At 33.0% G+C, this 22,158-nt stretch overlaps 2 protein-coding genes across 2 annotated transcripts; one reads left to right on the forward strand and one right to left on the reverse strand.

The window, feature by feature from the left end:
- Positions 1-1,965: 1,965 nt before the first annotated feature.
- LOC132562715 (nuclear transcription factor Y subunit alpha-like) lies at positions 1,966-7,658 on the reverse strand. Its single transcript, XM_060227475.1, has 8 exons — positions 7,491-7,658; positions 6,500-6,634; positions 6,105-6,164; positions 5,509-5,728; positions 4,582-5,102; positions 3,474-3,638; positions 3,059-3,181; positions 1,966-2,147 (listed from the first exon to the last, which is right to left on the reverse strand). Exons 1-8 carry the CDS (start codon positions 7,656-7,658, stop codon positions 2,049-2,051), a joined length of 1,491 nt encoding a protein of 496 aa, XP_060083458.1. The 3' UTR covers positions 1,966-2,048.
- A 3,487-nt stretch (positions 7,659-11,145) lies between these two features.
- Positions 11,146-17,192, forward strand: LOC132562716 (secretion-regulating guanine nucleotide exchange factor-like). The gene is made up of 10 exons (XM_060227476.1): positions 11,146-11,208; positions 12,709-12,838; positions 13,389-13,544; positions 14,196-14,275; positions 14,688-14,763; positions 14,934-15,032; positions 15,394-15,465; positions 15,750-15,908; positions 16,480-16,632; positions 16,993-17,192. The coding sequence occupies exons 1-10, from the start codon at positions 11,146-11,148 to the stop codon at positions 17,160-17,162; spliced, it is 1,158 nt and encodes a 385-aa protein (XP_060083459.1). The 3' UTR covers positions 17,163-17,192.
- The last annotated feature ends 4,966 nt before the right edge of the window (positions 17,193-22,158 follow it).

Here is a 22,158-nt window from a genome sequence, read left to right on the forward strand (position 1 = left end):
GAATTCACCATGTATTACACATTAACTGTAAAATATTATTCAATACATGTATATAAACATAAAATAATTGTTAAATATTACACATTAACTGTAAAATATTACAATAAAATCTGGGAAATGAAAATATAAACAGTGTGAAGATTAAAATAATTGTTTTTCCTCTTATTTAAAACATACTGAAATTTTGGCCAGGTGAGCTAATGAACAATATAATGAGTATATATAAACATAATTAATATTTCACGTAAGTGTAGAGACTCTCAATAACATGCTATCATTATTACTGAAAATCCAGATTATAATTGTTGTTTTTCCAATTCCCTATACCTTATTATATGACTCAGGCCTCTAGTTCATACTTCAGTCCAAATCTTGCCTGTTAGTTATTATACATGTGAATCCATTAAAAAATATTGCGCTCATTCTACAACCTGTAAAATTGTATTAAGAGTTTTGAAATAAACTATAATATACAGTGTTTAAAAATCTGTGAATGATGAAAATGATTAAAATGTGACCACACAGTATCAAAATAGCTGAAGCACTAAAACGACATAAATTTCTTATCAATGACTCTGAAGACAAGTTTATACATTTCACAAATGTATGAAACAAATTCAATTTTGTAAGTGTTAAAAATATCTTTTATGATATTAGGCAGGACTTGTACAAGCTTATACAATAACATATTAGGTTTAGATCAGTAACTTACACTTTAAAATCAAACTAATATAGAATACAAGAAAAATGCTTAAACAGAAAGTAAGACTATATATATTTTCAGATATAAAACTTCCTCTTTGAGACTGAAATAATTGAAATCATGCTATGCAAGAAAATACTTGAAAATCTTTAGATTTTCAAAATTCAATAGATGAAATTTCTAGAAAAATCTCAAGGATGGTGATGATAATGGTGATCTGCAAATTTTGGATTTTTATCTAGAATCAGAAATACATAACAGCATTTTTTACATAAATCTATCTCACAATCTAAACATGTAATAACAAATTTGTAAATCTCTTAATCCTTTTTCATTTGGAAAATTAACCTGGAATTATTTAGGTCTTCAGTATACATACATAACCTTGAAGATATGTAACTATTACTACTATCTTTGTATACCAATGATACTGGCAGTGAAATGCATTTTAGAGATTTACAAAGACACTCATCCATACGAAATATAAGGTTTATACACTTTATAAAATTAGTAAGACTTTCATGTCCATTAATTTGTCAACTGGTTTATCTTAAAATGTATGAGTTAAAAAAAGGGTTGTCTGTAACAAGTTCGATAACGTTTTATACTTAACAAAGAGCTGTCTACATTGTCACATAGAAACGTATGTCATCAATATCTCAACACAGATGTGATCAGGAATGGCACTTTCTAAACAAAAGTTTTTCCATCAAATCCTCCTCCACTGCATGTGTGTACCAGTGTGCATAGCAATAACATACGTATATAATCAACTTCAAGATAAATGCAGTAAGGAAAATAGTCTTTTCAGGAATCTGAACATCAGATGTTCAGAGCTTTTCCAAGATGGATAAGTACTCCTGGCTTTTGTGAGGTAAATCCTATATATCATAGCATTAGTCCATTTCTGATAGTTATATCATGTTCTGTATTTGACAGGAAGCAAAGAAATGGATCATTTCAACAACTTGTGTAATTGAAATATTCTATGCTTTCCATTCACCTATAATATTCCAAAAAGATCAACCAACCAGGTAAAGGTACATCCCACTAGACCGATCACACCAAACTAATTTAGTCGGTTAAAACCCAACAGTCAGGGTTGGTAAGCTGGTACCAAAATTTTACAATTCCATTTACAGAACAAACCAATCTAACTGGTTTAGCCATACAAATGAAAGGCAAATATGGAGTACTTATCTACAATGGTACCATTCACAGTTGGTCAGGGTCTGGTCACTGACCAGTCCAGCAAGCTTCATAGTGAGCAAACATTGGACAAGTAAGGTCAACTGGTCCAGCCAGCTGACAGGTAAGCCAATCAGGAGCGAGGTGACATGTATCATCAGCTCGATTGTTTTGCTGCTATAGCCACAGGTTGATGATGACTAGTCTGTAACCCTAAGAATTCAGCCACTTCTGCATGGACTTCATCTGGATAATCCTACAAAGAAAGAGAAAACAAATATGAAATGTATTACGGAAAATATTAAAGTAAAAAAGAAATGATTTATTTTAAGTTCTAAGTATCAGATGAAATAAGTAAATTTATCTAAAATGGAATTGTCCTATTATGCAGTAGCTCAGCATCTGGTTACAGTGAAAAATCTTACTGGCCAGTTGTTTCTTTAAGCTACACTTACTATCTTCACCTGTACAAACTTTAACATTTATTTAGGTTTACCCAAAAATGTACATATTTACATTTCTCATGTACAGAACTTAAAACCTATCTACCACAATAGTTTCTATATTCCAACTAAAGTAAAGAAAAGTAAAACAGAATGCTTTAAACATTTCTGTAAGTAACAGTATTTGTGGAAAACAGAAATGTGTTCAAATACAGCTTTTCTAAAAATTACTTGTTAAACAGCTGGAAAGCATTCAATGATATAACATACCTGGTACATATTTTGTTGATTTGAAGATTGAAGACAAAAACAAGGAACAAAATTTTGTATGTAAAATAAAAAATAGTGTACAACAAAGTTGCTGTACAAAATTACATATCTATACCTAGCATCGTCAATATTATTATCTAGAATATGTCTATAGGACATGGATGCTTCCCATTCTGTTCGAAGAATTTGCAGACATTGCCTAATGTGACCTTTGACCCTTTAACTTGATCAATGATAAAATGTACACGACATATTATGACTTTGTTGTGTAAAATGAACACAATCAGAATGAAACACGCCAGGATGGTCTGGCATGGGTAATATACTGTATGTCCTTCCTCTCTCAATGTAATTCTGATACAAGAAAAGGTCAGACGAAATCTCTGGAGTAAATCCTTAATGTAAACTAACAAGCAGGATGCTGGGAATCAAATTGTGTTAAATATAATAATACCTCGGGTTCTTGTTTAAATTCCTGTGAATCATCAGGTTCTTGTTTGATGAGAGAGTAGAAGCGACCACCATCACCACGACTCCTGTTCATGGCATGTTTATGTCGAGATTCATGCAGATATTTCTGGAGGAAAAAAGATTTTGAAATTGAAATAAATATTTCTGGAAAATTTTTTTCATTGAAATCAATTTTATTTACAGCAAATTTTCCAGAAAGACTAAAGCAATAATACTGTAGTTTTTATGAAAAATTTCTAATAAACATATTTTAACTTTTCTGAACACATACTATAGAATAAAAGTATACTACAAAGATAAATTCATCGACTTTGTGTATACAGCTTTTAAGATCAGCATCCTTTTTCAGATAAATCATATGAAGTGCATAAAAAGCCAGAAAGGCAATCTCTGCTCACCCGTCGCTGTTTAGGGATTTTGCCACTAGCCTCCAGCTTTGCTCGAGCCTGTCTACGTTTGAGGATGCGATGGTATTGCTTAGCATTGACGTACAGGGGTTCCTCATCAGATGTCACTTGTTGTGTCTGTATTGGCATCCGCTGTAGTGTATTTCCATTCAAAACCTGAGACAGAGAGACGAACTCATCATAATTTGATTTGATTTGATTACATTTTTTCTAATCTAACCATTCCTCTATCTGTATTTCAACAAAACATTTTACTGTAATACGGTACTAATTTGAATTGACAAATGTTCTAAAAAGTCAGCCTTTTCTACCAAAAGGTCTCATGGTTGAAGACTTTTTATTTCTGCAAACAAACCAGATTGCCTATTTATAAATGGAAACTTGAATGCTGACATGTCAGAAAGGACCTCACTATATGTCTGACCTCGAGATTTTGTCAGTTGAAAACCTTGTCTGTGACAAATTTTGTCATAACAAGATATTTATCAGTTGACATGATTACCTCAATATGCGGTCAGTTGACTTCTTTGATTTCAGTCAATTATGTTCAATATGTCACAATTAAGTACAGTTATATAATTTTTGGTGTTAATAGTAATAGGCATTGATCTTTGACATCTGAACACAAAAAGCAAGCGAGATCTAGCACTTCCTGTGAAAAATCAATGGAGAAAGTATAAGTGTAAATGTCCAAACAGAAGGTAATAATGTTATTATGCAGAGATCAGTTTTCTATTTATAGTAACAGTGACCTTGACCTTAAACCTTCACCCATAAATCCATCCCAGATTTGGGGTAAGTTTGGTGGCAAATGACCCAACAGAACCAAAATAAAAAACAAAAACAGGAGATAAACAAGCAGACACAAAGACAAGTAACCTGATTAGTATAGGGCACCTGCATCTTCAATCCACAACCCAAATAAATTCTGATGGACCTTAGATATAAATAGAGGCACTGAAAGTCATGCCTGCAAGTTCATTAGACCTATCCCTATATCATAAACAACAATGGCCAAAATAATCAAATCTTTAGAACCAGGAAAAAGGGAAACATCCTTTCATTCAGACTAGAGATGAAATCTGTGTATGCCACATACCATAATTTGCTGGTTACTGTTGGCGCCCATCTGCAGCATGCCACGTGCCTGTAAACCTTGTAAAACCTGTGGTACTGTTGTTCCATTGGTCTGCTGCACAATCTGTCCGTTGGTTTGCTGTAAACCTTGCTGTAACATTTGTGCCACAGTGGTTTCCTGGGAATTGGTCTCCCCAGACGACTGCTGTAAGCCACTAGGTGATGTTGTCTGTGGCATCCCTGCTTGTAAAACCTGCCCCCCAGACTGTATTACTTGTCCACCTATGCTGTTCTGTTGTAGCGCTGTTTGTAAGATTTGTGCTGCACTGGCCTGTGGCATTCCCCCGGCTTGTAACATTTGAGGAGAACTACTCTGTGGCATTGCATTCTGTACCAGTTGTGTGGCTCCATTTTGTTGTAGTTGTGTCATCTGTTGGAGGCCACCCTGTATAATCTGGCCATTGCCTTGTACGAGCCCTGCTTGAAGCATCTGTTGTAGGCTAGCAGCTTGTGGAGAGACAGAGGGCACAGTAGAAGAAGTGGCTGGAAAACCAAAATTAAATCCAGTGAGTGTTAAAAAAAGTAATTTTATAACAATGCACATAAAAGTTTTTTCTTCAACAGTAATTTTTAAACAAGTTCAATTATAATCACTCTTGTTGGCCCTTAGAACATGTGGGGATTTGCTATTAAGAAACTGGATTACAAAGTGGACATTTGACCCTAGACCATTCCATGTCTAATTGCTGAATGAAACCCTGATTACCTACTAGAGAGGATGTATGTGCTAGTTGGCAATACACAGGATCCTGTATATGCATAAGAGCCATATCAAAATGCATAACACAACTCGTCAACTTTTTTCACATTATGGCCATTTTTTCCCCAAAATTATATTTACATTTTTACAGGAATTCAGTTAAGCAAAAGCATTAGTTTTGACTGTTACCTTGGGACTGTTGTACTTGTGGAATTTGTAACTGATTATTAGTGGAGTCGTCTGCCCCTGTCTGCAGAATCTGCTGTTGCTGAGGCTGGTACAGAATGGTCTGGCCATCTTGAGTCTGCACTAACTGACCACCAAACTGTTGCTGACCTAGAACTTGACCAGGCTGACCTTGAAATGCCATTATCTGACCGGTGCCCTGACTGGCAGCTTGTTGAAATATCTGTTGTAATGAAAAGTGTACATAGTGATGAAGTGTTTGATCAACAACATATATAATAATAAAAAAAAAATTTTTTTACAAAATTTTATAGTAGCTTTATCTATCAACCTAAGATATGAATGTAAGACACAACTTGAGCTTGCTGTCAATTTTCTTTAAAATTCAGGTCACAATCCTGGAGGGGATCAAAACAAAAATGGCCCATTGATTTTTCTATTTCCTTTTAATTCAATGCAAGGCAGGCCACCTTAGTTTTGTTGTTGGCTAACAATTTTTCAAAATAGCTCATTGTTTTCATTTCCTTGGAATTTTCCTGCATCATGAGTGCGATTAGATGATAAGTTTTGAGGGTCTGAATTAGATATAAAGTTCTTACTTGTTGTTGGGCTTGTAAAGAATTTTGGATTTGTTGTCCCCCAGGAGCCAACAACTGAAACTGAAAGAGGTAAACTAACAATAATTTATATCATTCATGTGTCATTTGTTGAAAATTATTTGACACAAGCCAATATTTCATGGAAAAGATTAAAAGTTTACCAATAAAATTTCAAACAAGAAGGATAATAATGCTTAAAATGATTTCTCAAAAGGTAGACAAATCTTAAGTTATCATGCTTAGCTTAATCTCTAATAAACTGAAATCCCTTTCTTTTTCTTATCATATAAGATTACAGGAAGACTTGGATAAAATGTTTCAAACAAGCTGTAAACATCTCAGGTTTTTTTTTTAAACTTGTTCATGATGGTTTTAGAGGAAGTATTTCTTCATACCTGTGGTACCTGAGAAAATTGACCATTTTGACCTTGGACTTGAAGTTGTTGACCTTGGAGCAGTTGACCTTGGGAGAATGCTTGAAGCAGGATCTGCTGACCTTGTAACATCTGATTCTGTCCTATTTGTATGATCTGCTTTGGTAAAAAAACACCCAAACAATTACACTGAATTTATGAGACATCATTCAAAAGTATATTCTGATTTATTTTCATTTCAATCTCGTTTCAGCTATAAATGAGTGAAAGCATTTGAATGAAGTATTTTGTCGAACAGTTTAACACAAGTGAAAATCTAGATATCAGAAAAAAGACCCTCCTGATGTTTAGATGATAAGAAAAATACTTGTACATGTTAATTACATAATACTTATAGTATTAAACATGTATACTGTAACCTCCCTAAAACAATTTTTCGCAAAACCAATTATCTCTTGAAATCAAACAAAATGGTTATGTAAGGAATGACACATCTTTATTATAACAACAACAAACTTTCCAATATGGTACTAACCAATCTAAATTCTAAGTACTCAGCCTATTTCATGCTCAAATATACTGAGAATTATTTCTGAAAACCGGCCTTACAAGATCTAGACTAGATTCCTGACAAGCAGACAGTGAAATCAACACATGTGCTGACAGTTGTAAAGTTTGTGATCCAGGCATGTATATATCATGGGAAGGCCAAGTTTTTGTACACAATACCTACCCCAATTAGGAGGTCTATTATTAACATTATATAATCATCACCAACCCCAATGCAGAGCTAGAAAACCACAGTTTCACATCTAATTTGTGATTTACTTAAACACACATAAACCAAATATGATCAATTACACTGGAGTACAGTCAACTTCCTTCACTAAATCACCCCAATATTTGTGTCCCATGCATGGTTGGTTTGGAGAAGATCCATTGCATTGTATATCTTCACCACAAAAATAATACCTTCAAATACAAGTTGTCCAGTTTCGTCATCAGTGCCTACCTGTGGTTGTCCCTGTATAGGGAACTGGTTTCCCTGCAGCCACTGAAGTGGGAGTCCCTGTGCTTGCATCACAAGCTGTTGCTGCAGTGGCTGTTGTTGCTGCTGCTGCTGTTGTTGCTGTCCATCTGCAGATGGTTGCATTGCTGTAACCTGAATTTGCTGATCCATCACTGGTTACTACATTTCAGTTATTCAACAGTAAGTACTTGGACATCGTGATGAGCTCCTGACTACATGGTGTCAGGTGTTCCTACAATGACAATATATAAACACATTATGCTGCAATGGGAAAAGCTATATCATTTTAACATAACATGTTTAGAGACCAAAGATTGATGATAATTCCCCTCAGTGTGATCATGAGTGAAAAAAACGAAAAACAAAAAAAAAAAAAAAAAAACAAAGAAAAATAAAAAACATTGGGATCTTGAACGCCAACCATTATATGATCTTTTATTTGCTTTTTAAAAGTTAAGTCTTTTCCTTTCTTTCCTGTTTTTGCTCTTAATTACATGATATTTGAAAATTTCTCTTTGGAAAAAGCAATAATATCATGTAACTGCCAAATTCAAGATGGTTGCCGGTTAGCCATTTCGTTTTTCATTTTTATCACAAAATCAAAAATGAACTATTGCGGATCAAGTGAACCTACATGTGGAATTTAAGAATATAACCATAACATTCACTGTCAAAATCAAAGATGGTCGCCTGTCATTCATCTAGTTTATCTGATCAGACAAAAAATGAATCATGCATAACTAAGGAGTAAGGCGAGTGTATGTATGAAATTTGAGAATGATCCCTCTAACACTTCTTCAGAAACAGCGATAACAATCTATGTCTGTCAAAAACAAAGACGGCTGCCTGTCCACTGCCATCTCATTATTCCGATCAGTCCCAGAATTGACTTTACACAAGGCAAAACTAAATAAGAAATAGTGATAACAAGAACAGTTTATAGACAGATGGAAGACTGACAATTTGATTAGCACATCAGACCATCTGATAATGGTTAGCCAAAAATGACTGATGTTTTCCATGCATATAGTCTTATATCAAAAGGTGATATATAGATATAGTAAGTCAGATCTTGCAGCTTCTGGTCATTAATGTACATTAATTAGTTATCATAACAATACCACACCTATCATAATTGATACTGTACAGTAAGGATGTAATGATTCAGCTGAAACATAACATGATATATTGTGATCTACAGAGACTGTATCACGACATGTATTACAATGTATCACCATTCATACATTTGACATATCATGAGTCTCTCTATTTTGAAACAGAAAAAAATCACAATGGGTAAAAGGATAAAAAGACATGAAAAACTTAATGCCATCTTTAGTTACCAACTGATTGACATGAGCATTCATGGTATCACAATCATTTTTGCAAGCATCTAAGTTGAAATACGTTCAAGTTAAGTTGCATTTTTATCTTTAAAATCCTTAAGAAATTAATATAAAACACTGAAAATATGATAGACTTGAATATACAGGTTAATACTTTTTCTATTGCTATAAGACATCCTTTTTTTGTGTATTGTGATATAGCAGTGTATCCTTACATCCCTAGTGTACACTATGCTATGCTATTAGAGGATCTAGCAAGATATTCATAGTTATAAAAAAAAACAACAAAAACCACACACACAACAAAAAACTAAATCTGGCATGTTTAAGAAAAAACTGTTTTGAAAGTAACATATTTCAGTAAAGCATGTATACTCTTGTTTCTGTAGACATACTGTGTAATAGTAAGAAATACATGTTTTGTTACTACGACCTGAAAATCAGGGGAAGTCACTCTTACTGGATTAGGACAAAGATTACTTCCTCATGGTGTTGGGGGAAGGATAGAGAATTCAAAATGTACATATTTAACAACCAACTTTTCGGAATAATGAACAAAACAATATAATATGAACAAAACATATATCTACGAAAATTCTTAAAATCATGAACAACTTTATTGTTTATCTTTTATTTTCAGTTATCAAAGTGCCTTTATTTATCAAATACTATAATTCATTACTTTCTTTCCATGATCATAATTCATATCTTGGAATAGTATTTCTGTGTCTTGGAAAAACATTCACTTTGAATGCAACAAGCTATTTGCACAAACAAAACATGTTACAAAGAAGGACCTGTTTAACATTTTCTATGCTGTATAATTTTTTTTCTAGAGACACATGTAGAAGTATTTCTGAGAAGTTAACTAATTTGTTTGAACATTTTGTACGAATTCCTCCTTTTTTCTGAACTTATTAGAAATCTACTGTAATAATTTCACGTATATCAAAATTTCTCACTCCTTTTTTGATGCGGACTAAAGGATGATTTCTGAGCTGTCGAAATTGCATCACAAAACATGACTAGAAGTGAGCATCAGTGATTTCCTTAATCAAATATATAAATCTCCCTGAAATTATATCATTTTGGCAATTCAATATTTTTGAAAGGATATCAAAGAACAGCCTGGGACCTTTAACTCAAATCACCTGTTTATGCATATATCATTAATTCTAACAATAGACAAAAAGTTTGATTTTTTTTTTTTTTTTCGTAATATCAGTTAATATTTTTGAAAAAAATATATATAATTGTAAGAATCTAAACCAGTTACTTTCGATGCTGCAGTACTTCAATTTATCACATCTCGGGATGTGTTTAAATTGTTTCACGTGTTAGACCAGTGTGTGTGACAAATTCATCAATAGAATGTTTTCCCTACTGAATTAGAAACACATACATATCATTAGAAAGAAATCGGTTTTCAAATTTTGATTGAAACCAGATGAAAAAGGCCTACTTACCGGTGAGTAATAAAACAGATAACTCGCGATGTTTTGGTCTGACAATGTGAATACAAATGAGGTTGATCAGTTGTGTGGAGACACTTCCGAAACAAAACACTTTCTGATTCAAGATATTTATTTAGACGAGGAAGGACTTTAACAACTCAGTTCAAACCAATTGTAATGTTTACATTGTTCCGATAGAATGAGTAAGAAACAAAAATAATACAAACTGCATGTGATAAGAAAAAACAATGCAAACGCGCAATGGCAATCATGGACAGCTTCTCTGGCGATTGTGTTTGGCAAAAAGCCATGAAACCCCGCGAATGTTTCCTCTAGTGCCATAACTGAGACATTTAAAACTGAAAACGTGTTCATAGTAAGAGGTATGATGGAAGCGAATCGTAAGATAACTCAGCGACTTACGTGGGTCCAATAGGTACCCTTTTCTTGGTGATTGGCTATGGAAATCAACTTGTCGTGGACAACGAATCATGGGCTAATCCGGTCTTGTTGGTCGACGCCATTGGTGCTGATTCCTGAAGGTACCACCTACAACGAAGTTCCGTGGGAAATTTTCCTAAGTCATGATTTGGTATTGTTTTCAAATAAATTTACGTTACAGTATTACACAAACAATACTTTTTGAAATACTGGGTACAAATCACATAAGTGAAATCCACATATGTACTTAATTTTTGATGAAATATTATATTTTTGTTGGGGAGTGCAGAATTAGGATGGAACAGCGGGACCCGAGGTCAACCAGTGGATTCGTCCTATCAATTAATGAATAATCACGTGACTAGTGTCAATTTCACACAGTCGGCGAGTGATAGCATGGCCACTGATTGTAAGCTAGCGGTGGGTTGGGCCAGACATGGTTGCAAGCTTTCCTCCTGGGTAAGGCCGCTACAACGCGGAAGCGCAGCGAATGTCCTTGATTGGAGGATTGTATAAACGAAACATAGGCTGTTACTGTAAACTGTCGTAGGTTAAACCGAGAAACGATCGAGTAAGCTTTAAAATGATTGACAAAGTTGTGCATTCATTGATTGTTTATAATATAGGGGCCCAGTCAAGGGGCACGTGTAAGCAGTGTGTAAACACGTGTGTAACATCTAGCCGCCTGTCTCCATGTCTGACATAAATAACCCACGTCGATCTTTTTATCTTGATGACGTAAAAATCATCGAATGTAACATCAAGCCAATACATCAATACCGAACATGTTATTTTAACTTTATGCCAATGTTAAATCGAATGAGATGTCACTAGACGATATAGCAGACATGATAATGAGTTAGCAGTATTGATTGAAATTTAGTGACATCGATCACGGAATGTTCTGTTTCTTCTGTCTTGACATAACGTAGCCTGGTGCATTACTTAAGGCAAACCAGATTGATGGGGATTTTTTTTTTGTAAATGTACCAACAATTCTACAAAATTCAATGAAGTTACGAATACAGGTACTACAATCTGATCTTTAAGTACACTCATTCTACAAGCATGTCAGTGATGACCGTAGCTGTTTGTAGGACATTACAAAATATAAAACCTTAGTACCTGAACACAAAGTCAAGATTTAATAATTTTTGAAATGATTGATTGCTAAAGGTATCTATATATACACATTTATTTCTAAAGCATAAATAAATTGTTCCTAATACCAGTACTGGCAGTCAAATGAAGTTGCTCCCCCACCTTTTTAAACCCACCCCCCCCCCCTCACCTTCCTTTGGCAATTTGTGTCTCTGAGAAACTGATTGATTGGTTGTGAGGTGATTGTGTCCTTTCAGTTGGGAAAGACACTTTTCCTCAGTTTGGTAGGATTTTGATAACATCAGACTCCCTCCTTAGTGATGAATATGATTTGTATTTTGTCATTATTGATTGTTCATAATTGAATGTTGACCAATGTGATGTTTCATCCTCTTGTCCCAGTGATTGCTTCCATTTCATCAATTAATGTAAGACATTGTTTTCTTGCGATAAAGGCACCTCTTACAGTTATTCAGAGAGTGTCGTAAGCTACAGAAGATTCAATTGCCAGCCGTGTTCCTCTTACGCTCTTGCACTATTTTGTCTTAGAAGGTTATATAACAGAGGTCATTATTTATTTTAATGCCTCCACTAGGAATTGAACCAGGGATCCCTGGCTTGCTAGTCTGACACTCAACCAATCGAGCTAAATAGAAATTTTCTGTAGCCGAGTGGTATATTGCAGCTAGTATTTTAACAGGGTTAAAGTTACACAAAATTCATTTACTGATATGATCCAGAATTAATAAAATATTATAAAGGTAAAGACTACCAAGGTATAGTTAAGTTATATAAACAAATCTTGTTCTTTTCAGATGTTAAAACAAATCAAATACAAGTTATCATATTCTGTTAAAGGGGGCTAACAGCTATGGTCAGCTTGGTCAAGGCCATACTGAGGATAAATTCCTACCAGGGGATGTAACTCCAGCAGACATCAATATTTGCAGCATCACAGGTGGTGGAGGTCACACTTTGATCATTAATGGTAATGTAAAAACAGCATTCTGATGAATCTAAGATGCGCATTTAAACACTTTTTTGACATATTTTTTTCAGAATTGTTTTAATTTCCTTGAAACGGTTTGAATTCTCCTTGTTTTTACTGGCACATGGTCCAAAATAAGCTAATTTTAAGTTAAGTTGATACAAAGAAAGTATCAAAGATTTTGATGTAAATAAAAGTAGAAAAATTACTGCAGTCATGGCACTTGAGGACCTGGCAATATAATGTAACATGTAGACAGAAACCTGACCGACAGAAAATTCTCTCAAGCACTGTATAAAGGTGGTGCAGATTGACTTCACACCTGCATACATTACACATATATATATATCAATTTCAAATTCATATTTCACAAAGGTTTAATATTTGTCTACAGCAATTGATACATTTAGGGATACTGAAGGATGAAACATACCTCTTTAAAAATTTTATATTTGCACCTTTTATCTTGATTATTTTTAATCAGAAATGCCAGTTCAAAAATGGTGTTGTTCTTCAGTACTTAAATGTTGAAAATCTACTATTATTGCAGATGAAGGAGAACTGTTTGTGTGTGGATCAAACAACAAGGGCCAGTTGGGACTTGGTCATACTCGGGACATTCCGACTCTGGCCAAGGTCAAAGTACCAGGAGATGCTCCAGTTATTAAAGCATCAGGTGGATGGGATTTCACTCTCATCCTAACAGGTACTGTATCAATGGTAGTACTGTATAACTGGTATTGTAATTTTTTTTCTTGTTTCAAACTGTGATTTAATGTTAACAGCTATAGGTTTTCACCTGTTAAGCCATAGTTAAGCAAATACGATCACCTTTACAGATTGCTGTGACTTTAGTTGCTTTGAAGATGTTAAACTCCCAGCAAAATGAAATAAGATCCTGATTCAGAATGTTCTTGTAAAGTAGGGGAAGCAGTGAAATACCACATAGTAATTTAGGTGATCAGAATTAGTAACATCAAGTGAAAATAGGGAAAAGAAAAAAGGAAAAAAGAACAAAACTGAGGGGGAAATTATCAAACAAATATTCTAATTGATAGCAATGTGAAATTATGATTTTCAAATGAAATGGTGGAAAGTATTCACAAAACAGTTGTAAATACAATAAGATTGATATCTAGGTACCATAAAAGGACAAGATATATCATCATGTTGTTAGGTTTTTCCCTGTGGAAGTGTTCACAAATCCTTTTGACATTAGTATTTAACAAAGCTTTCTAACCCTGTTTTTGCTGTGGTAAAATGTAAAAATTAAAACAGGTTGCTAAAATGCTCACAAATAATGTTTCCGAATTCCAAGGTATGAAAGTTATCAATGTGTCCAAACTATGATCAACAGGGAAAGGAGAGCTATTTGCAATGGGGTCAAATGCCTTTGGACAGTTGGGAATGCCTGGTTCGAACCAAGTCTCACTGCCGGTAATGTTTTTGATTGACTGTATTTACATTGAAAATTATAAATCTGTTTTATATAAAAAGAAAAAAAGCTTATAAAAACTTTTGTATTGATGGAAAGAAAACCTTTTCAATTTGGCAGACACATGACTTTTTTCTCTTTAATATCAAAATCACTGCAAAATTTTGTCAGCTTCAGCCAAGTAGGTTTGAAGTTCTTTTGAAATGTTCTAGAAACAATTTGAATATTCCCTTTGAAAATGTTTCAATAGCGTAACTTAAACTACATCAACTAATACATAGATAAACTGTTCTCTGTATGCCCAAGTTAACAAAAGTAGCTGTAAGATATGATGCTGAAAAGATTATTTTACACTTAAATTTTAGTAAATATATTTGTATGCATGGTAGTGGGAATAAATCTTTCTATTTATAGGTCAAAGTACAGATACCAGACGATGAGAAAGTTGCTGATGTTGATGCAGGACTCAGACATGTAGTCATGGTAACAGGTCAGAAACACTAGCACATCAGAATATAAAAATAGTGATGTCTTTGTTGGATGTTCTGCTGATTATTATGCTATTAATTAATTTATACAATTTGGAAATATTTAGAGATAAAATGCTAAATGAGTCATATATATTAATATAAATTCAGAGGATTTTTATATTTTGTATAGATAGAGGAAATGTGTACTGCTGGGGTGCGGGACGAAAGGGTCAGTGTGGAGTTTTAATAGACAAAAAAGCACCAGCAAAACTTGTGAGTCCAGCTCCAGGTTGGTACACGTCTAATGGATGATCTGTGCATCAAGTAAGGGGAAACAACTCTATTAGTTTTTAACAAAATCAATGGAAAAGCTGCTTATATATTTCCCATGAAACGGATCTTATACTACAAGTTTTGTTAATTTATACAGAGATTTTGGAAAGGATTGAAACAAGTATGATAATATTAAGAGAATAGCTTTATCAATAAATGTGCAAGTAAAAAGTTTTTTTTACATATTTGAAATTTTTACAATTTTCCTTGAAATACCCTATTAGCACTATGGACTTCGATAAAACTTTAGTTGCATACAACAAATTTACATCAGCAGAAGTGTAAAGATAATAGCATGTTTTATGCCTTTTATCCAGTGACAATATCAGAAACAGAGAGACGTGTGTGCTCAGTTGTGGCAGGATCTCAACATTCTGTTGCAGTCACAGGTTTGTAATTAGTAAAACATTTTGGAATTTCTCCTGAGTTTACTTTACCATGAATAAATTTGAAATAGAAATAAACATGATTTTCATAAAGAATACATAATCATGATATCAGGTCATCAATCATTTTTAAAACCAAATTAATCTTTAGAAGGATCAACCTTCAACTGTAAAATAAATGTTTTTAATAAAACAATATAGTAATATACTTTGTCGTCAAACAGAATTTGTCAATTTAAGATCATACACCTTCATCAATAATTAAACACCTTCAACATTAATTATAGATAATGGCGATATGTATTTGTGGGGCTGTAACAAATATGGTCAGTGTCTTGTGGATCCTAGTCAGTGTCCTTCTGTTTTGACCCCCATACCTGCCCCTCCCCGGGACTGGACATTGACACACCTTAGCAGTGGATGGACACATCTGTTAGCAAGGACAGGTATTGTGATTGATGTCACTCCTACAGCCATTTCAGAACTGTAATAATAGAATCACATTTTACATGTACTACAATTATTGTATGTTTTCACAACAGCAATAGATGCTACTTGGTAGTTATTTAATGGACAATAGGTAAACATGATATTTTTAAAACTTGGGACAATTAATCCATTTATTCCCAATCTGATAAGTTTATCAAAAAAATGTAATTAATTACAGCTGAAACTCGTGTAGATGTGATCAGCCATTTCTCGAATATACTCTAGAATACAAACAACTGAAAACATAAAATTAAAGCTCTAAGCTTGTTTTTCATATCCCATACATATTATATGTATGTGTTATATTATTGATGATTGAATAAAAATATTGTTTAAACCTTAAGTATTAGTTATTAAACTGGTCGTTTGAAAGTAAAGTTCATTTTAGTCAAATGCTTCAAACATTTTACATGGTGCTGGTAATATTTTACCTTTGATGATACAAACTTGGGACCATTCAGTGCTATCTATGTGGTCAATTAAAATATATCAAATTATTTCTTATCGATGTTTTTCTTCCATGTATAGCTGAAGGTAAATTATACAGCTGGGGCAGAGGTGACTATGGACAGCTGGGAAGGTCATGTGATGGGTCATGTGATCATATCCCAGCCAGGATACTTGGTCTGCCATCAGTTCAAATTGTATCTTGTGGATCAGAACACAACCTAGCAGTCAGTGGTAAGAATGTTTCAGAACAGATCCTACAGTAAAATGATAATTTGAGATTTCTCATAAATTTTTAAGACAAAATTTTGATCAAGATTTTCTAAAATCATGTACCAGTATAAATATTTATCAGAACTCATCAGACAATACATTTACTATAAGTGGTATTTTCAAATGTCACTGCTTATACTCAAACCCATAAAAATCATTTCCTTTTGTCTAACAGTCTTATCCAGTTCTAAAGTACTTTACTTGTACATATCTCTGTTGCCGTCTTCAGGAGAATATCAAGAAGTGAGAGTTTACGTATCTTACTGATTTAAATAAGGTTCATCCAGTGATCAGGGACGTTTGTTTTATTTGTTGTTATAGACGATAGATTGGCGTACTCCTGGGGATGGAATGAGCATGGTATCTGTGGAACAGGCGATGAAGAAAATGTTCACAAACCTCAATCAGTTTCAGCACTCTCGAAAACCAAGGTCAAATGCCTTGGATGTGGAAATGGACATTCTTTGGTGTTTGGCTCTGAAATAACTTAATGCACAAAAATAAACTTAATTTGTTTTAAATGATAACAATGTACTTGTTTTTTTACATTCCTAATCATTAATTATATTCTCTTAATGTCAGTTTCACATGTGATCTATTTACATGGTCAAGAGTAAGAATTTTGGCATCATCACTTCACATTTCAATCATAATGGAACCAAATATACAAGAAAATGCTCAAAATTGTCTGTGTTTCAACTAGTTAAAATTGATACATATAACTAAACTTTCAGTGCCAATGCTGTACAAATTTCTCAAAAAATTAAATAATCTTGGTAGATGATTTTATAGTGGATACTGCACATACCTGTCATCAAGGCAACCAAGGTTTGATTCCTAATAAACAGCATCTCCTATAGTCTGGTACTCTAAATGGGACAATTTCAAAAAGTCCTGAAACACTGATTGGTTCTTCTCTAAAGTTGAAAACACATTTGAAAATAAATGAACATTTCAACACAGTGTGAAACTTTAAAGTTTAGGTTTTATTGCAAACAAAAATAATAAAATTATATGTGATACAAGTAAATACATCCTGTTTACTTTTAAATCATGTGATATGTGCATATACATCCTGTATACTTCAAATAATGCGAAGAAGCAACTACTTAATAAAGGACAGTGTAACCAGTGTAAAACCATCTGACAATAGAATTGCTTCTGATAGAAGAAAAACATATACTATGTACCTTTTTATCCTGAATCAAGCCCACGGGAGCTAACATTAATTTCGGACTTGTAGTAGGAGGTTGGGCTTATTAAAGGACAAGAACATTTGTAGGTATTTCTGCAGACACTGATGGGCTTATTACCGGACAGAAAACAACTATTTGATAAATATGGTAATACAGTATCTTAAAAGTAATTCCTTACAAATGATACTTAACGATGTTAGGTTATCTGACAGTGACTTGTATTTAAATACAAAAATTTCAAACTGAAAAAAATTTTCATTTAATGACAGCTTTTAAAATTTTGCACAAGTCAGAAAGTGGCAGCTTAAAAAATAAACTCAAAGTATGTATATAGATTTTTTCACTAGAAATATATGTACTACCAATTTCCAAGACATTCTGTGGTTTGCCAATGAACAAAACATCAACTTGTCTCTAGTACAAGTAATCTAACCCCTTATCAGCTGACTAGGTGTTTCTACTTCTTGTTTTACAAATAAAAGTTTAAAACAATATGAACAACATCACAAGATTTTGTGTCTGTTTATAAATTGCTTCTACTGGTATTAAAGCCATTTGTTGACTTTATTAAGTGATAAGACAAAGGATAATTTATTTAGATAAATTCAACATAAACTGCTTGGAAATTCATGCCGACTTCATCATCACTCCCATTTGTGAATAATTGGCTCCTGCAGAAGTCAATCATTAAAGTTATTGACCAACTAAGAATTTGATCATGATGAGGTAGCCTTTCTATTTATTGTATATGTACAAATATAAAACAACCTTTTTATGGCAATGATTGCCATTTCAATAAATGAAACAAGATATTAATACTGTGGCAGTACTAGCTATTGAACTTTGCTTATCAAAGGAAAACAACAGTAGTATTATAAAGTACAACTTGACTAGAAATATTTAACATATCTGGTGCATGATATTAGAAATCTCCTTGTCATAGACTAGTAAGTTCTGAAGTTAAAGCAAATCACTATAAAACCATTCCTCAACACTACTACCCATGATCACGGAATCCAGTATTTCCAGTGAAATGACAAGTGAATAGTCTTTTTCACTCGGAAATCTTAATGGCTCTTAATCCTCTACTTTTCTACATGTTTAGTTTTAAACCAACAAAGGATATGATAATTTTTAAAGACATCTTTAGTAAAGCAGAAGAGTATGTAAAGTAAAACCTCAAATATAAATATAGAAATACGAAGAAACAAGTTGATACTATTCATTAAATCATATGGGACCAAAGGAAAATACTCAACAAATATCAAACAGCTTTTCTTAACAATAAAACCTCAATTTTTTGCAGTAAACTGTTAGCATAGTGTTAACACACATGTACCAGAAGTGGTACTGCTAGTAATGCATGTGTTTTAATTTCACCTCCACAAATCCTGTTCTACAATATGCCATTTCTTCCTCACTCTAGTCATCAGCATAGACAGTAGTTTGGGTTGGGTGATCCGATACCTTTGGCTCTCTACCAGGGTAATCATCTCATACAAGAAAAGAATATCAACTTAATTCCTCTACTTTGCCCAAAATAATTAAACCTGTGACTCAAAAAAGGAGACAGGCTTCTTTTAAGACAATATAGCATATATATTCCGCCTGAAATTACAAAAGATATGGGTGGGCTTATCTCTGATAAATAGATTAGAGTCTGATTAAGTCCTTCTCAAAATGGTGGGAAACTTGGCTAGTTTCCTCAGATACTCCTTGAACAAATACTTATGATCACTGTGTGTTTAACTAATCACATTTTAATTGCACATCACCGTCCTCTATATGTTCAATGGAAAAGAACTAAAAAATGTGGCCAATAAATATCTTTCTTTTCACCTTTTTTCTCCCACAAAAACAACAGAAATACTAACAATGAAATAGGTATAACAAACAATTAGGCTAATTACAGTCTCCCATTAAATGTGAAATTATACGCAAAACACTTTTTATTGGATGTAAGTCAAAGGTTAAAATGAAGGTCAAAGTTACCCACTTTTGATAAATGCCAAGGTCAACCCATATACCAAACTGAAGTTCCAGTGATTAGTAGAGAAGATGATAGAGCCCAAACTTTTCTTAAATGTAGGTCAAAGATCAAAGTGACACTGTTGCCAGGCAACATCCTGCCTCACTAATACCCAAAGAATGAAGTTCCAATGAAAAGAAGAGATAGAGTCTAAACAAGATAGTGGAAAGACAGACACAACACAAAACTCTTTTCTCTGTGTGGGACTAACTAATACAGCATATCAAAACCATATAGTACAACAAAGCAAGTAAAAATATTGTTGACAAACAAAATGCATGACTGTTGAGCTCCTGTAAATAATTTTCTAATGGTAGAACACATCTGGTAGTAAGTCAACAGTTTTTACTGAACACACAACTTGGTCAAAATATTGAACACACCATTTGGTAACAAATATTTCTCTAATAGAAAAGACAATAATAATAGATAATATTTTATCAATAAATTAATTATCTTTGAATGAACAAATTAAGTAACTAATCATAGGGACTTTCAATCATAAGCATGACATGTATATATAATGTCTAATTCTAATATTGCATATCTTTCTATTTTTTACATATCAAGTGCTACCCTGTATATTATTGATACTGAACTTTAAATAAGCTCATAATGATGAAAATGCCCATAGTGAAATTAAGCCCCACATGGAATTATTTGGTATGAAGAAGATCCTGAATTTACACTTACCTGGTAATCAAGTGGTTTAAGCTGATTACCAAACTGTTTCAGTATATTACAAAGTACAACAGAGAGCTAGATGCTGGTTGAAATATGAATGTTGGATTATAAGATGGTTTAGTTTAAACATTTAATAGGGTAAAACAAAGTTTAAATATCACTGGTAATTGGATGCATTGAATTTTAACATGGTAGAGCTTAAACAGACTCTTAATGACATGGTTTTGGTTTTAAACAGTTTACAGGTTATTGCATAAGAACAGGAACACATGTTATCATATCTGATCAATTTAGACTTCAATCATTAACAATGAATGAGGAATAAATATGGTTACGTCATGCATTAATCAAGTTGAGACACAATTTCTATTTATGATAATGAATTATTCATAACTCAAGAAAATATTTTAATCATTGCTTTCCTCCCTTACATGATTCCATAATATTAATGTATTATATATTACCAACAAAAAAAATTTTGATTAATTTTAAAAAGTTTTAAAACAGATGTTTTAATTATCAACCTCTCCATTACCTTTGAAAAAGCTAATAATGTAAATTATAATATTTTAGTAGCAGTTAGCAGTAGTTATTCTAAAACTGCCACTCTTAATGATTACGAGGGATCTATGATTACATTTAATGTTTTTCAGAAACAGTTTTGAACAAAAAGTATTTGTATGTACGAGGCTCTTAGTGTATGAAAACTGGGCTAAGATTGTTACATGAAAATAAAATCTAGCATGGAAATTATCTAATAGTTCAATAGACGCTTATCAAATAAAAAGTGTGATGTATTTAATTAGCCACACGAAAAGTGCACAGGACATCTCAAAGTCAAAATATACAAAAGAAATTACTTCATGGAGAAAATAACCCAGTAAGTAAGGAGACATATTCATTTAAAGAGTTTCTGGAATTCCAGGAAGAAAGCTGAAAATTTATTGAAAATGAAATATGTTTTTTTCATTAACACAAAATACAATTGATCAGTTTCACAGACAATTGTTATTCACTTAAAATTATAGGTTGTGAAAAAATTTCTTCATACCCTGTATTATCCTCCTTTTTGATAACAGATCTAAACTTCTACAATATTGATGTTCAATGATAATTTCATAGTCGGTATATTAATTTGCACAAAGACATATGACACAGTGTATGGATTAATCAAACTCAAGATTAATTGAATGCAAAACAACTAGTACCTCAAATAGGAGATTATTTACACTCTTAAAAGTTAAAAAAGTACAAGGATTTCCCCCTCTCTCAACACACATCATGTTTGGTCCCATTATCATATCATTTCAATATACTACATACACAGACAGATATAATCCACCATTATAATAAGTCATAGAGGATGTAACACTCTGTCTATTCTAGCACTAAGAAACAAAACACAACTTCATAAAACACCGAAAAAACATTATTTATAACATATCCACCTTTCACACCTGACCCAAGTTTTGTACTTTCAAACTTAAGGACTACCAGTTAAAAATGCTGTTTCCTTAAGAAAACACTTTTTTTCTCGTAACACAAAAATTATGTAGAGATTCAACTTCCTTTTCAAAA

The sequence above is a fragment of the Ylistrum balloti genome, unplaced genomic scaffold (assembly GCF_031769215.1).
Source record: "Ylistrum balloti isolate Yb309-2 unplaced genomic scaffold, AGI_CSIRO_Ybal_v1 Utg371490, whole genome shotgun sequence".
Lineage (NCBI taxonomy): Eukaryota > Metazoa > Mollusca > Bivalvia > Pectinida > Pectinidae > Ylistrum > Ylistrum balloti.

Excerpts from the sequence above, each read along its gene's own strand:
- LOC132562715 (XM_060227475.1), bottom strand. The coding sequence starts at position 7,658 with ATGGATCAGCAAATTCAGGTTACAGCAATGCAACCATCTGCAGATGGA. Across the intron at positions 3,639-4,581 it reads ACAGTAACCAGCAAATTATG|GTTTTGAATGGAAATACACT; the intron begins GTATGTGGCATA and ends TCTCTGTCTCAG. Across the intron at positions 2,148-3,058 it reads AATTTAAACAAGAACCCGAG|GATTATCCAGATGAAGTCCA; the intron begins GTATTATTATAT and ends CTTTCTTTGTAG.
- LOC132562716 (XM_060227476.1), top strand. The coding sequence starts at position 11,146 with ATGGCCACTGATTGTAAGCTAGCGGTGGGTTGGGCCAGACATGGTTGC. Across the intron at positions 14,764-14,933 it reads ACATGTAGTCATGGTAACAG|ATAGAGGAAATGTGTACTGC; the intron begins GTCAGAAACACT and ends TATTTTGTATAG. Across the intron at positions 15,033-15,393 it reads ACTTGTGAGTCCAGCTCCAG|TGACAATATCAGAAACAGAG; the intron begins GTTGGTACACGT and ends CCTTTTATCCAG.